General features: G+C 42.3%; 1 protein-coding gene across 3 annotated transcripts in view; it reads right to left on the bottom strand.

Moving 5' to 3' along the window:
• Positions 1-15728, bottom strand: part of LOC309640986 (uncharacterized protein) — a 239909-nt gene that overhangs the window by 150786 nt on the left and 73395 nt on the right. For 2 of the 3 annotated variants that reach the window (XM_082420495.1, XM_082420496.1), the window contains exons 1-2: positions 8444-9852; positions 5053-5107 (exon numbers count right to left, since the gene is read on the bottom strand). The exons of the other annotated variant lie outside the window; for it this stretch is intronic. In XM_082420495.1, coding sequence (XP_082276621.1) covers positions 5053-5107; positions 8444-8497 — 109 coding nt within the window. In that variant the 5' untranslated portion in view covers positions 8498-9852. Of the gene's footprint in view, positions 1-5052; positions 5108-8443; positions 9853-15728 lie in introns of those variants that run through there. 3 annotated transcript variants of the gene reach the window in all.

Here is a 15728-nt window from a genome sequence, read left to right as displayed (position 1 = left end):
ATGAGTGGATAAACAACATCTGGTATATGCACACAATGCAATATTATTCAACCTTAAAAGGGAAGGCAATTCCAACACATGCTACAACAGGGACGAGACTTGGGAACATTATGCTAATAAAATAAGCCAGTCACAAGAAGACAAATACTGTATGATTCCACTTACATGAAATATCTAGAGTAGTCAAATTCATAGAAACAGAAAGTAGAATGGTGGTTGCCAGAAGCTGGAGGGAAGGGGGAAATTGGGAGGAGTTAATGAGTACCAAGTTTCAGTCTCACAAGATGAAAACTTTCTGGAGATGGGCTGCACAGCAATGTGAATATATTTAACATTACTGAACTGTACACTTAGAAATGGTTAAGATGGTAAATTTTGTCATTTTTTTCCACAATTAAAAATTAAAACAAACAAACAAACAAACAAAAGACCTCTGGGCAAAGAATGTATCCTTCTGAATCTTAGTTTCCTCACTGGATATTGAGGATGAATATATGTGCTCTCCTCTAAATACACCTCACAGGACTTTTGAAGCTCATGTAAATTGAGGACTTTGAAAGAAAAAAAAAAGACAATTCTTTTCCCAAGAGGAATTCTGGTGCCAGGGGTTTAGTTCATTTTCCTTTGTAGCCTATATATCTCTCATTTCCTTCTCCTGTCCTTCCTAGGCTCCACCTCTCCCCTAACCCTGCTCCTCTTCCTCCACCACTTCCTCTCATGGTGTGCCTTAGCATTCATTTCCTTCCTTCTCTTATGCTTCTGATCTCTCTGGGATTTCACTGACTTTCAAGGCTTCAAGTAGCTCCGTGGATAGATGAACACCTATCTATAACTCCTGTCCAGATCTCCTTCCTAATTCAAACTAGTTTATCCTATTGTCTACTGGACTTCTCCCCTACGCACCTCAACTTGGCATGTTCAAAGCCAAACAAGCCACCATTCCCCACCAAGCATCTCCTCCAAGGTTCCTACTCTTATTGAAAGGTCTAAAAGCCATCTCCCTGGTTGCAAAAAAAAAAAAAAATCTGGGAATCACCCAATGACTGCCCCCCTCTCCTTCCTACCCTCACTCCTTAAAGGCCTACTCAAGGGAGAGGGTCTCAGATGAGTAATTTCTCAAAGGTTCATTTCTCTCTTAGGTTACTGTCGGAGGACACTGCAGGGTGGCTGTGCTCTGCTCTGCATGTCTTCTTCATTCCATGATCCAAGCCGAAGGGACATGCCATTCTTATGGCAGAGGGGAAAAAAGACATGGCTGAAATTTGCAATGGCTCTTAATATTTCTGCTTGGTCTTGGCCTAAATCACTCCCACTTTTGTTCCATCAGCTAAAGCAAGTCATATGCCCACATCTGATGTTAGTAATCTATTTCCTTATTGCATTGCAAACAAAGAAAATAAGACATGCAATGATGAGGAGGTAAATTTCAAATAAATAAAAGGCAATTCTGTTACCACGGCAGGAGATGGACTCATTAAACTCATTGACCCAACTGGGGAATAGACTTGAACATCTGTAGTGCTTTAATGAAACCTGGCCTAAGGCAACTTCAGACAATTCTCAAGCCCTCTCATTCCAGGGGAATCATGATAACCCACACTCTGCAGTGCCTATTGACAATACAATCTTTTGTTTTTAATCTTCTCAGCTTTGAGGGTGGCATATCTCAATCGGATATGAAACGGGAGAGGGCAAGGAAACTGAGAATGACTGTATGGTCCTATATCATGGGATCTCATGTCATGTTACAGATAGAACATGGGAGCTCCAGGAGGTAATGTACCACGTCTTCACTCCAACAACCTGGAATTTGGAGAGTTAGAGGGTTGTACTTCAAATACAAGTCTCTCTAACCCCGAAGTCCCTGCTTTCCTCCTCATACCTTGAAATGCCTTACAGAATTAGATAGCTATTACTGCTTAACAAATGACCAAAAGTCAATAATTCGAAACTTATTATCTCACAGTTTCTGCGGGCCAGGAATTAAGGACCAGCTTGTCTAGGTGGTTCAGGCTCTGTCATGAGGTGACAGTCAAGATGTCAGCTGGGGCTACAGCTTATCTACAGGTGTGACTGGGGCTGGAGGATATGTTTCCAATTGCCATGGCTGGCAATTTGGTGCTGGTTGTAGATCCTCTCCATGTAGACCTCTCCATAGGTTGCTTGAGTGTCCTTACAGCACGGTGACTGACTTCCCCTAAAGCAAGCAATTTGAGAGACAGAGCATGCCACGGAAGCTATCCTAGCCTCAGAAGTCACATCGAATCACTTCCGCCACATTTCATTAATTAGAATAAGACTGCCCTACGTTCAAGGGAGGGAAATTAGGCTTCACCTTTTGAAGAGAGGAGAATGATGGACATATTTTAGACCACTACACTTAGCAAATGAGAAAGAATTTGCAGCTCTGGTGTGAGTTGCCTAGCCTTTGTTTAAAATGAATTAGAGGCTTCCAACTTCTCTCAGGTTAAAGATAAAAATCCTCAACAAGACAGCAAGGCCATGCATGCCCTACACACTGCGTGCCCCCAGCCTCAAACCAGGTCTTTCCCCTTTATGTTACACACCTGGAGTGTTTTCATTTCTTCTTAAATACTGCACTCCCACCTGCCTGAAAGCCTCTCAGAGATGTTCCCTCAGTCCTCTGTGCCCTCCCCCAACCTCCTCTTGCCTTGCTAACATTCACTCATCCTTCAGGTCCTGGTTCAAAGGTCGCTTCTTCATCAAACTTTCCCTGATCCCTCAGACCACATCAGGTCTGGTCAGAAGCTTTTATGGATCTCTGAGTTTTTTTTTAATGATACTTTTCATTTGCAGTTATGTATGGATGTGATCATTTCATCCACATCTCTCTTTTCCACTAATGTTCAGTCTGTATTGAGATTAATTTTTTATTCACTGTTGCATCCCCGGCACTTTTCACAGTGTCAGGAACGTAAGGTGTACTCAATTACAAATGTGTTGAATAATAAGTGCCCAGACAATGTTCTCATAGCAGAAGGTGTGCAAACAGAGGTGGAACCACCTCTTTATATGCGTGTTTGAGGGGAGGTTCAAGCATCAGATCAGAGCTGACTGGATGACTTTTAAGGTTCTTTTCCTTCAGGGGAGTCTTTGAGATTCTGTGAGTCTGTGATTCTAGGGTTTCCACTCACTGGGAGAAAACTCTGCCTCCCTGGATGACTCACCTATGGCCCAGGTCTCAGGTCTCCTGGCTCCTAGGACACACCCTCTCAAGGGGCAGCTAACTCCAGGCTCATCTGGCAGCCTGGTACTCACGTCAAGCACAAGGAAAGGTTATGCTGGAAACCTTGGGAGCAGCTCCCTGGAGGCTCTAGCAATGGGACCCTCCATGGTTCCTTTAAGAAGTTTTACAAGGTTAAGGTTTGCTCTAAAAATAAGCCCACAAGGCTTTTAAAAAGCTTCTAAAACCATAGGTCCACAACAGCCATTTTTGAAGGGCCAGTGAGCCTTTAAAAGCTTCAAAAGCCACTACTTGGCCTGCCTGCCACAGAGGAGAAAGTTCAATATGCAGTGTGTTTAAAAACAGACCTGCTTTTAAGTCTTCTAGAATCTGCACCTGAAACATTCTGCTCCTGTCAAAGGGGTTCAAGATGGAAATCAGTATGTGTGAGGCTTGTTTCCCCAGAGGCCAGGTTCTTTGCACAGTAATCAAGTGCCCCAAATAACCACAAAACTGCAGTTAGTTGCCTATAGAGAGATTAGCTCAGGTTTTTCTTTCCTGTTCCCTCTCTCCTCCTATAGGTCTCTTCATATTATGGGGTACTGTGGATTATTCTGTTAAGTGCATACAAACACACACACACACACATAGGATCCATGGTGTGTCAAAGAAAAGTGCCTATCAGATGATCGGCAGCGAATGAGGAAGGGCACTTATTTGTTAAATTGTTCTCAAATACAATGTGTGGCACATAAAAGGTAGGCAGTTATATTTATAGGTATTGAATACCTATATTTCAGGTGGGAAGGCAGAGGTTAGAGATGAATGGAGAGCAGTAGAAAGAATATCTCAATGAATCAGAAATATGTTCTCCCCCAGTACGGAGATTCCTCAAAAAACTAAAAATAGAGTTGCCATATGATACAGCAATCCCACTCTTGGGCATATATCCAGACAAAACTCTAGCAGCACTATTCACAGTAGCCAAGACGTGGAAAGGACCTAAATGTCCATCGACAGATGAATGGATAAAGAAGATGTGGTGTGTGTGTGTGTGTATATATATATATATACACATATACACAATGGCATACTACTCAGCCATAAAAAAGAATGAAATAATGCCATCTGCAGCTACATGGATGGGCCTAGAGATTATCATACTAAGGGAAGTTAAGTCAGAAAGAGAAAGACAAATACCATATGATATCACTTATATGTGGAATCTAAAATATGACACAAATGAACCTATTTATGCAACAATAACAGACTCACAGACAAAGAGAACAGGCTTTTGGTTGCCAAAGGGGAGGGGGACCGGGGAGGGTTGGACTGGGAGTTTGGGACTAGCAGATGTACACTATTATATACAGAATGGATAAACAACAAGGTCCTACTGTATAGCACAGGGGACTATATTCAATATCCTGTACTAAACCATAATGGAAAAGAATACAAAAAGGAATTTATATATATATATATATATATATATATATATATATATATATATATGAATCACTTTGCTGTACACCAGAAACTAACGCAACATTGTAAATCAATTATACTTCAATAAAAAAAAGAAAAAAATATGTTCTCCCCAAAGACATTTTACAATTTGCAGGGGGATTGGAGAGGGGTACGGGGTATGATGAACCATATTTAAGCTCCTTGAATCCATCAAGCCTCAGTAAGGAATCCCCTATCGACCCCTATACATAATGAGGAACCTGAGAAATTAAGATGATTGCTCATGATCCCACAGGTTTATCAGCCTCTGTGCACAAATGTTCTTCATTCTGGTATAAAGGGACAGTATGACTGCTCTAGACATAGACTACTGAGGTTTGAATCCTGGCCTCACCACTCACCAATTGTAAATCTTTGGGCAGTTTTCTTCACCTCACAGACCTTCAGTTCCTTTATCTGCAAAACAAAGATAATAGCTAACATAGAGGGTGATTAAAGAGATAAATTACAATAATCTGTGTGAAACTGTTATCAGCATACCTGGAATATAGTAAGCATGTAAAATACGTTATCTCATATGAGAGAATAATTACTTTATCCTGAGTAATAAAGTATTTCTTCCCTGTTTGGGGGCAGAAAGGAATGAGCAGAGAGCTCATTTGGAAGGATTACAGCATTTAGGAGTCAGAGATGGCTACAGAACTGAAATATCTCAGGTGCATTCTGGATTACCATGGAGAGCAGAGATTCTTAGACATGAGCATGCACCAGAATCTTCTGGAAGACTTGATAAAACACAGCAGGCTGGGCTCACCCCCGAAGTTTCTGATTTAGTGGGTCTGGGGTAGGACCTCAGAATTTGCATTTCTAACAAGTCCCCAGGTGAGGCTAATGCTGCTGGTCCAGGGACCACTCTTTGAGAACCACTGTCCTAGAGCTTAACGAGTGGTAAGCAGTAATTTAACAATGATCCTCCCCAGCACTGAGCACATTCATTTTATGTCTTGTCTCAAGCAGTCCTCCCAACAGAACTCCAAAGTAACTACTTACTCACTTCCTTTGTAGAAATAAAGAAACTAACATGGGAGTTTGTATAACATGGGAGTTTGGCCCTTTATGACACAGTCAGTGGCAGAGCTGGATTGGAAATCCAAGTCTGATTGCCCCAAAGTCTGTGCTCTTAATCCCCATTTAGCAAATGAGTAAACTGAGTCACAGAGCAGTTAAATCTTGCCTAGATCCCCCATATAAAAGGTAGCTGAATTCATTTTCATATCTAGATCTGTCTGACCCCAAAGTCCAAGGCCTTAACTCAAGCTTCTGTGCGAAGCAGGGTATGTTAAAGGCTGTATCCATTCCAGCATGGAGCCCAGGACCTCTTCCCTGGTGCACGATTTTCCTTTGTCCTTTCCTTTTTGCTTGACTTCTCTGGGTAATTGCCTCCTTCCTCCAGGCCCTTGACTGGGTAGGCAGTCTTCGTGGGGATCGAATGACCACAGAAGGAAAATAACTTAGAACAGGCGATTCTTCATTCTTCCTCAGCTGGTGTTGTCCCTTCAGAGCCTGGAAAGAAATGTGGCCTCTGCGCACTTTAAATTGGACCATCAATTATTTGTGTCCTGAATATGCAGAGCTCATTAGGGCTGCATTGGCCACAGTAGAGCACCTGGGCTGAGAAAAGTAAACTTTCCTCAGCTATTTCAATCCACGCTGCCCCTCCAGAGTGGAGCCCGGCCCGGGACTGCCAGTCACTAATGTGACCAATTATTTCTGTCCTCAGTTACTAGGTCATAAATCCTGCCCTGGCACCAAGTCCCTGGTTTCTGGTGGAAGAAGGTTGGGTTTTAGGAACGACTCTACCTTCTGGCTGTGGAGTGGCGTGATACTGTGGTTAGGACTCTTGGACTTGAAGCCAGAGTGTTGCTAGGACATCATTATGGCCTGTCAATAACCAGCTGCCACATTCCTGCTTTACTTCTCAGCTATCAAATGGGTCCAGTGCCTCCCAAGTTTGCTCGTGACACTGTGTTTGAGAAAAGAGGTCAGGCATCTATAAGGGACCACTGGGAATATCTAGGTGTATCTGAAATCTCTGATGTGGTTTCCTAAAAGGAAGGTGCAGAGTCAATCCCAGGCTTCTTCCCGTTCTAGGGCCTTTGCACTTACTCTTACCTGCCCAGAATGTTCTTCCTTCTGTTGTTTGGATACCTGGATTATTCTCACTCTTCAGTTATCTCCTCAAACTTTCCCTTTTCAAAGAGGCTTTCCCCAGCTCCTACCTAAAGTCCCCCTTTCCTTTCTGTGCTCCAATTACTCTCTGAAACATCACCCTCTTTTCATCCTCTTTGGCATGGAACACAATCTATACTTACCTTGTTTATTTCTTTGATTGCATGTTTGTTACCCAATGATGTCACATGCTGCCAGGTTGAGCTGTCTTTGTGCAACATTCTGAATGAGAATTTGCTGTCCCCTCTGTGAACTCCACTCCCCCGAGATTAGGAAGCTTGCTCTTTAAAAACTCTGACAACCGCTCATCAGGGCAATTTGGGTTTTTCAAACCAAGCAACCAAAACAAAGTGCAGAAGTAAATTGAGTGCTGAGGGTGACACCTGATTGAAAAATGTTTGTATTCATTAACTTAGTTTTATTGTTTTTATTGATGGTCATTAGATGTTATAAATTTGATCTGTTTTTAAAAAGGCAGGGAAAACACAAATGGAAAAAGACAAAAGACAATCCCTGCTTTGAAGGAACTCAGTTAAACGGAGAGACAGAGTAGCAGACAATTGCGCAGCCATTTGCTAAGTTTGCCAATCGAGGTAATAAAACTGCATGGAGGCTTGTGAGGTGAAGAAGGGCAGAAAAAACCAGCATGAGTAAAGCCAGGGCTAAGAAACAGGACAACATGTTCAGGGACTTACAAGTAGCTCAGTGAAGGCTGAATGTGAGCAGAGGGGAGTGAAGGACCCATAAATAACTCTAGCGCTGCTCCACCCCATCCTGACTCTGGGTTAGGGCTGTGTGATTATTTGTCTGTCTGTGTATCTGTCTGTAATCTGAATCCCAGATTCCAAGCACGGCGGTACTTGGTGGTCCCCAGTACCAAGCATGGTGCCTTCCCAAAATCAATACTCACTTATCATTTTCTGAATGAGCTTTGAATAAATGGCCAGGTTTCCAGGGCGATCGAGGTGGCAGGTGGCAGACATATTTGCAAAGTTGCAGACAAGGCTGAGCAAACTGGGGAGAGAGAAAGGGAGCCTGCACTTTGGTTGATGTGTAGGTATTTCACAAAGGTTTTGGCCAGCAATTTGGCCAAACTAGCATTGAAACGTGGGAAGAATAATTCTAGTTTTACAAGCCATAACCAAATGTCATTAAAATATGGTAGATAATTAATACCCAATAAAGGAAAATTAGAGTTATTATTTTATAATTTCCCCCAAATCTTATTATATATAAGCAGTATCTAGGTTCAGTTGTCTACTTCAACTTAATGGTTTTGCTAATAAATGACTAAAGGAAAAAGAGATCCTTTGGTAATGAAGTTTAAAATGCAGGATTTGAAATCAAATGGATTTCCTTTCTGACCAAAGCTTTGCCACATTCTACATGACCTTAGACAATTAACTTAATCTCTCTGAACTTCAGATGTCCTTCCCATAAAACAGGGCTAAAATTGCAAGTCTTATTGTGGCAATTAAATAATGTGTTTCAATTATCTACTGCTGCCTATCAAACCACCCCGAATTTAATAGCTTAAAACAAAAACTTGTGATGATATCTTACAGTTCTCTGAGTTGCCTGAGCTTGGCCAGGTAGTTTTTGCTTAGAGCCTCTCATGAGTTGTAGTCAGATGTTGGCTGGGGCTAGAGTCATCTGAAGGTTCAACTGGACTGGACGTCCAAGATGGCGCACTCACAAGGCTGGCAGTTGCTGTCACCTGGGAGCTCAGCTAAGGCCTGTTGATTAAAACACCTAAACATGTGCTTTCCGTGTGACATGGAACAGGAACACAAACAAGAGCACAGCAACAGGGCTGGGTTCCAAGAGGGAGCATCCCTAGAACCAGCACTACCAAAGCATCTCGTGACCTTTTCCTGGCAGTCCCAGATCATCACTTCTGCTGTCTTCTGTTGGCCAAGTAAGTCACTGAAGCCAGACTAGATCCAAGGAGAAGATAGAAGTGGACTTCACCTCTTGATGTGAGGAGCAGAATGCGTGTACAGAGAGGGAAGGAATTGGGGGCAGCCGCCTTTGGAGACTATCAGGCGCACGGTACATGGCGTATCTTAGTCATGGATGAACATCTGTTCTCTCCTCCCCATCTTCAATTTGACTCATTACTTTTTCAAAATCCTTTTGATATATACTTTTAGAAAGTCAGAGCTAGGCAAAATGGCACTTTAAAGATGATCTAAGAGATTCTTCTCTTATTCTACAGACAGGAAAACTGAAGCCCAAAGAAAGGCAATACTCAATCCATGGTCTCTGTCCTTACGCTGTGTCCCAGGTTCTCAACAAAATAGATTCTTAGTAAGTGTTTGCTCATGAAGCAAGTGGCTCTCCACACCATATTACTGTTTATAAAGTATTTCCACATAGACCCTCAAAGGCAAAGTGAGGTAGTGAGACGTTACCAGATTTTGGAATAAACAGATCTGTGTTAGAATTCTAGCTCTTCTACTCCCTTTATGATTCTCGGTGAATTGCTGAACATCTCTGAGCTTCAGATCCCCTTAATCTAAAGATAGTCTAATGAAGCATAGGTTTCCAAGACACTGTGAGTGCTTAGGTCATTAATTCAAGTAGCTGATACAAACCAAGTGCTCAGTATTTGGCAGCCATGTTTGTTTCTTATTAAGTTTCACAAAAACCCTGTGAGGTGGGCATTGTAGTCCCACTTTACAGATTGGGAAACTGGACCTTGAAAAGAGTTAGTGCTTTGCTTAGCACAAACAGCTAGCAAATGGCAGCTCTGGGACCTGAAAATCAGGTCAACCTCGGAAGCACCTTCCTACCCATTACCCCCACCCTCACTGCCCACACATCTATCCTTTGTAGTCTACTCGAAGAAGCAGAGAGGAGATCCTGGGTACCAACAATTTATGAAATTAATGACTACTTAGGACTTTTTTCCATTAGGGGAGGGAAATCTGCAGATCATAGTCTGCCCATATTTTAGCACTTTTTCTAGCACTTTAGAGAGTTTATTTTATTTTTTAAAATTTATTTATTAATTTATTTTTGGTTGCATTGGGTCTTCGTTGCCGCGTGTGGGCTTTCTCTAGTTCCAGCGAGCAGGGGCTACTCTTCGTTGCGGTGCGCAGGCTTTTCACTGCGGTGGCTTCTCTTGTTGCGGAGCCCGGGCTCTAGGTGCATGGGCTTCAGTAGTTGTGGCATGCGGGTTCAGTAGTGTGGCTCACGGGCTCTAGAGCGCAGGCTCAGTAGTTGTGGCACACGGGCTTAGCTGCTCTGTGGCATGCGGGATCTTCCCGGACCAGGGCTCAAACCCATGTCCCCTGCATTGGCAGGCGGATTCTTAACCACTGCGCCACCAGGGAAGTCCTAGAGTTTTTATATTTTCCATGTTTCTTTGATCTTCAATAGCACATGAGATAGAAAAGGCCAAGATTATCATGTCTATTACATAGATGATAAAATCAATGCTTACTTTCAGCAAAATGCCCATGGCTTCCCTTCATACTCTAGCGAGAGGAGGCTGATCACACTGTTTGCCACAAGGCAGATAAATTAGAAGGAATAAAGAAGATAAAAAGAAAACTTAGAGGGAATCAGAAGATTGTGAATATAGCTTTTTCATCCTCATTCAACTGGTGTCATATCGCCTTTTGAAAGGCCAAAGATGAACCTTGTCAAAAACTGTGACATTCCTGGAAGGGCATCATAAGCAGAAGAAAATTAGAACAAGAGTAAGACAGAAACCATGGGGGAAGGGAAAGGGAACCAGATACCCAATGGGCAGACTCGGGCTGGCCCCTAAAGAAATCTTCACTTCCTGATCCACTGGACAGGGAAGGATTATAGCCCTGTCCAGCCCCTCCTCCCCCAGCCCCCATCCACTCACCCACCCCCTTTAGTTGTTGACTCCACTCTCCATGCAGATATTGACATTTGTGTCAGCCCAACACAGGGCCAGTCCCCGGGATGAAGGCTACACCCCTCTGTGCATGGCACACGTTTTAAAAAGGTTATTTGAAAATATGTGTTCTAGATCCCATGAGAGAGTGACTTGAGAGGAGAAGAATTATTTTATTGTTTTCTGGGTTGCTTTCCTCCCCAACTATCACCCTTTCCCCTACTATGAAGAAAACTCACTTGAGAAGCTTCCCTTTCCCCTCTCCTTCCCTCTCCAGAGCAAGATCAGAATTGGCAACATACTCTCATCTCCAAATGATAACAAAGTAGAATGATGTCTGGGGAGGGGACTCTCTGGCCTGGAAGAAACCCAGCTTGTGTACAGTGTTTCTGTTCCCTGTCACCAGGCAGTCAGAAGACTCTGGTTGGAGGACCAGCTCTACCCCTTTACCAGCTGTTGGCTGGGGACAAATGACATACTGCCTCTGAACTTCACTTTACTCAACTGTAAAATGGGCATACTCCCCAGAAGAGTGAGGAGACCCTTCTGTAAGATGACTCCAGGAAACATGTTTCATAAAATGTTCTCCATGTAAAGCTGTTACAGTGAACTTGGCAGGTCCCCTCTCCTTCAACTCCAGCGCTTTCTTTCTCCTCTCACTGCCAACTTATACCCAGATATGCCCATGGAAGAAATGTACTGTCCCAAAGACAATAACATCTTGAAAATGGGATTCGAAGGGATAAGGGGAGGGGAGAACAAGCCTTTCAAATGACAGCAAGTGGGAAGTCTTGAACTGCTTTTTCTTCTTTTTAAAATTACAGTTTACATAAGGGTAAACCTGTTGAAAAGAACATTGTTCTGGAATCCTGGAAAATGAGCTCTGCTGGAATTTACCATATGACCTTGGGCAAGTCACTCTGCTCTGTGAACCTCACTCTTCTACAAAGGGGGTCCCTAAAGAGGAGTGTTGCATAAGAGAATACACTCTAGACACAGACAGGCCTGGCTTCAAATCTCAGTTCCTGTGGCTTACCAGCCATATGACCTTGACCACTCTAAGTCTCAGTTTCCTTGTCTACTAAGCAAGGTTATTAAAAGTACCTATCTAATATGGTTATCCTGAGGATTAAACGAAGTAAACTACATAAGAGATTTAGTAGCTTGCTTGGTTGATAGTAAGTACTGAAGAAAAGGAAGTTGCTATATTATTAGAACTATCATTATTATTATTAGTGTTATTGTTACTGTAAAACTGTTTGGATTTCAAGTAAGTAAAGCTCTATCCCTCAGTTCTCTGCACTCTCTAAGTTGAGGTCAGTCTCAGCAGGGGTTTATTTTGAATGGCCCATTCTCCCCAGGGCCCACAGCAATACCCCAAAGAGACGGTGTCCATCCTGTCTGGCACACAACTTGGGAAGGGAAATTAGGCCCTCCTGTGCCCTCTTTCTGGAGTCTTATATTTTCTTTCTGGCCCTGCCCTGCCTGGCCCAGGTCTGATAGCTGGAGCTGCTGTGCTCTGGGCTCTCACTAGTCAAGCAGCCAGGAGTGAGAGGAAACCAGAATAAACATGTTTTGCAAGAGCACAGTCACTTTTAGTGAAAGCAATTCTAAATAAGGACAATACAGAGCCTTGGCCTCCTGTTGGCAGCTTCCTCCACAGAGGGGTTTGTCGTGAAAAACCAAAGGTCAGACTGATAAGCTGGGGGTGCCTGCAACCTGGCTTGCAGGAAGCTCATGACAGGACCTCCTCATTCATCATCTGAACCCATCACAGGCCAGAGGGTGTGGGTACAGGGGTGGGGAATCCAAAGACCCAACTGGAATCCAGTCTCAGCTCCTCTATTGTGACTTATGGCCTGTCCTTTCACCTTGCTGAACCTCAGCTGCCTTATCTATATATTTTTTTAAAAAGGAATAAAATCTGCTCTGGGTTCCCATGAAAACTTCAAAAAGATAGTTAAATAAAGGTGGTTATAAACTTTAAAGTGATTTGCAAAACTCCGAAGTTTATCAGAAGTAGGTTTTAATCTCAGCTCCATTGTCTGCTAGCCATGTGACCCTGGGCAAGTTAATTTGTTTGTTTGAAACTCAATTTTCTACTTTGTGTGTTTCATACTTGTCCTGGTCTAGTGATCCCAGAGGTCATCAAAGCAGCAAAGTATGCTAAGTTGGTGTAGTTTCTTGTTGCTTAAAATGTCCAGAGATCTGATATCAGTTTCACTAATCCAAAATTAGGGTGTCTCTCTAGAAGTTCCAGGGGAAAATCTATTCCTTGCCTCTTCCAGCTTCTGATGGCTGCCACAATTCCTTGGCCCATGGCTGCATCACCTTAGTCTCTACCCCTGTGGTCATATTGCCTTCCCCTCTTCCATGTGTAGTCAAATCCCCCTCTATATTCCTCTTATAAGAACACTTGTGATTGCATTTAGGGCCCCCCTGGATAATCCAAAATAATCTCCTCATCTCAAAAATTTTAATTTAATCACATCTACAATGTCTTTGCTACATGAAGTAACATTTACAGATACTAGGGATTAGGACCTGATACCTTTGAGCTCTATTATTCAGCTACACGTAGGGATATGTAAGTAGTCGTATTCCTACTACGCTTATTAACTTCATTATTAAAGAGATGGAGGGTGTCAAAAGGATTTCACCATTAAAAAATATCTTGTGATTGAAGCTGAGGATTAGGGACTATTGAGGTGTACCAGAAATAATGTTGAAATTCTTCATATTTCTATGCTCTGCATAGAAGTCCATCTTAGTTATCTCTTTATCCCAAGCAAGTGACTGAGCAGAGACATTCAGTACAAGCTTGATGAATGGATGAATGAATGCATGGAAATACTTGCATAAATTCGAATTTCATTTGGGTATAGAAGAGTAGTTGTGTGTGTAGACTAAAATCAGATGACCTGAATGAAACCATGGTCTCACTTATCAGCTATGAGATTTTGGGCAAGTTCCTTAGCCTGTCCAAGAAGCTTCAGTGTTCTCAGATATAAAATAAACATAATTAAAGTATCTACCACATAGGGTTTTGCAAGGAATAAATGAGATCCATATAAAGGAATTTTCATCGTGCCTGGCATGTGATAAGCACTTGTATAATATACACATTAGCTATTATTAACTTTTTTTTAACATCTTTATTGGAGTATAATTGCTTTACAATGTTGTGTTGCTTTCTGCTGTACAACAAAGTGAATCAGCTATACACATACATATATCCCCATATCCCCTCCCTCTTGTGTCTCCCTTCCCACCCTCCCTATCTCACCCCTCTAGGTGGTCACAGAGCACGGAGCTGATCTCCTTGTGCTATGCGGCTGCTTCCCACTAGCTATCTGTTTTACATTTGGTAGTGTATATATGTCAATGCTACTCTCTCACTTCGTCCCAGTTTACCCTTTCCCCTCCCCGGGTCCTCAAGTCCATTCTCTACGTCTGTGTCTTTATTCGTGTCCTGCCCCTGGGTTCATCAGAAACATTTTTTTTAGATTCCATATAAGGTATCACCTCACACTGGTCAGAATGGCCATCATCAAAAAAATCTACAAACAATAAATGCTGGAGAGGGTGCGGAGAAAAGGGAACCCTCTTGCACTGTTGGTGGGAATGTAAATTGATACAGTCACTATGGAGAACAGTATGGAGGTTCCTTAAAAAACTAAAAATAGATCTACCATATGACCCAGCGATCCCACTACTTTGCATATACCCTATTACTAACTTTTAAAAGTTTCCAAGTTTAATTCATTTAATATATCCTTTGTATATGCCAAGAATTGACTCGTTTCGGGGGAAGGGAGAGATGGTTAGTTTAGAGAGAAATAGAGGAACTAGAAATACATCTTCAGACTTACGCTAAAGAATTCTAAAAAAAAAAAAAAAAAAAAAAAAGAATTCTAATTGTTTTACTCATCTTCAACCCAGATTACCACAAGGACCAGGATTGGGCTTTGCCTCTAGGTTTTATTCCTTGGTAAAACAAAACAAAACAAAACTTAGATCAACTGAGGTCTTTCTTTCTTTTAAAAATTCCTTCAACAAGTATTTTCTGAGCACCTATGACTTAGAACCTTCCTGAACTCCTTTCCACTGGGGTCAGGGACTGAACCAGCAGTTGAGAGTTTCATGGTCCAAGGCAACAGCCTAGAGTATGGCACGGCTCTAAGCCATAGCTGTGGCTCACATGATCAGATGGAATTGGGTAGGGACAAGACTGGCAATTGAAAGAATAATATCTTCATCAGGGAGAACTGGAAGAGATACCAAAACATAGATACCAAGGCCCAAGAGATCAGAAGGCCTGGGGACTGATAAGGAGTTGGGTGAGAAGAAACGCCCAGAATATATGTTGTTGCTGTGCTTGGCTTTTATGTGTTGCTTTGTGTGGAAGAGCAGACTGCATTTAAAGGACTTATTTTCAAGGACTGTAGGCTCTACCAAGAAAACAGATATGTATACAACAAATTTAAGATGGACTGTGAAAAATGCAGCTTTAGAAGTGTGACAGGGCAGGGAGATGAAAGCAAAAAATCCAGCTCAAGGACAATGGAAGGGGATGAAACTGGGAAAGTGTTCCAAAGAAAGTGACATGACATTTCAATGGGTTTCATGCTGTTTCCTGTAACCCCTAGCCCTTTCAAAACATACTTTGAAGAATCAAACACAAGAGACCAGGAGAGATTATCTGGTTTAGACCTCTGCTTTCAAGGGGCTGTTTATCCCTATTTTATAGATAAAGGTGCTGAGGCCCAAAGAAACACAGGAAATGTTGGTGAAGAGAAAATGATAACATAGATCTTTCTGCTTCTTAATATTCTCTACTTCTAGACAGGATAGATAAGGAGGAAATACAGTTTTTTAAAATTGTAATTGCTAGATCCCTTGTATCAGCTAAAAGTATGAACAGTTGAGAATGACAAAACTCCAAACAACAATGGGTTAAATAGACAGAAATGT

Source organism: Balaenoptera physalus (genome assembly GCF_965194825.1).
Source record: "Balaenoptera physalus genome assembly, chromosome: 1".
NCBI classification, from domain to species: Eukaryota; Metazoa; Chordata; class Mammalia; order Artiodactyla; family Balaenopteridae; genus Balaenoptera; species Balaenoptera physalus.
The sequence above is the reverse complement of the archived record's forward strand: the minus strand, read 5'-3'. Positions and strand labels throughout refer to the sequence as shown.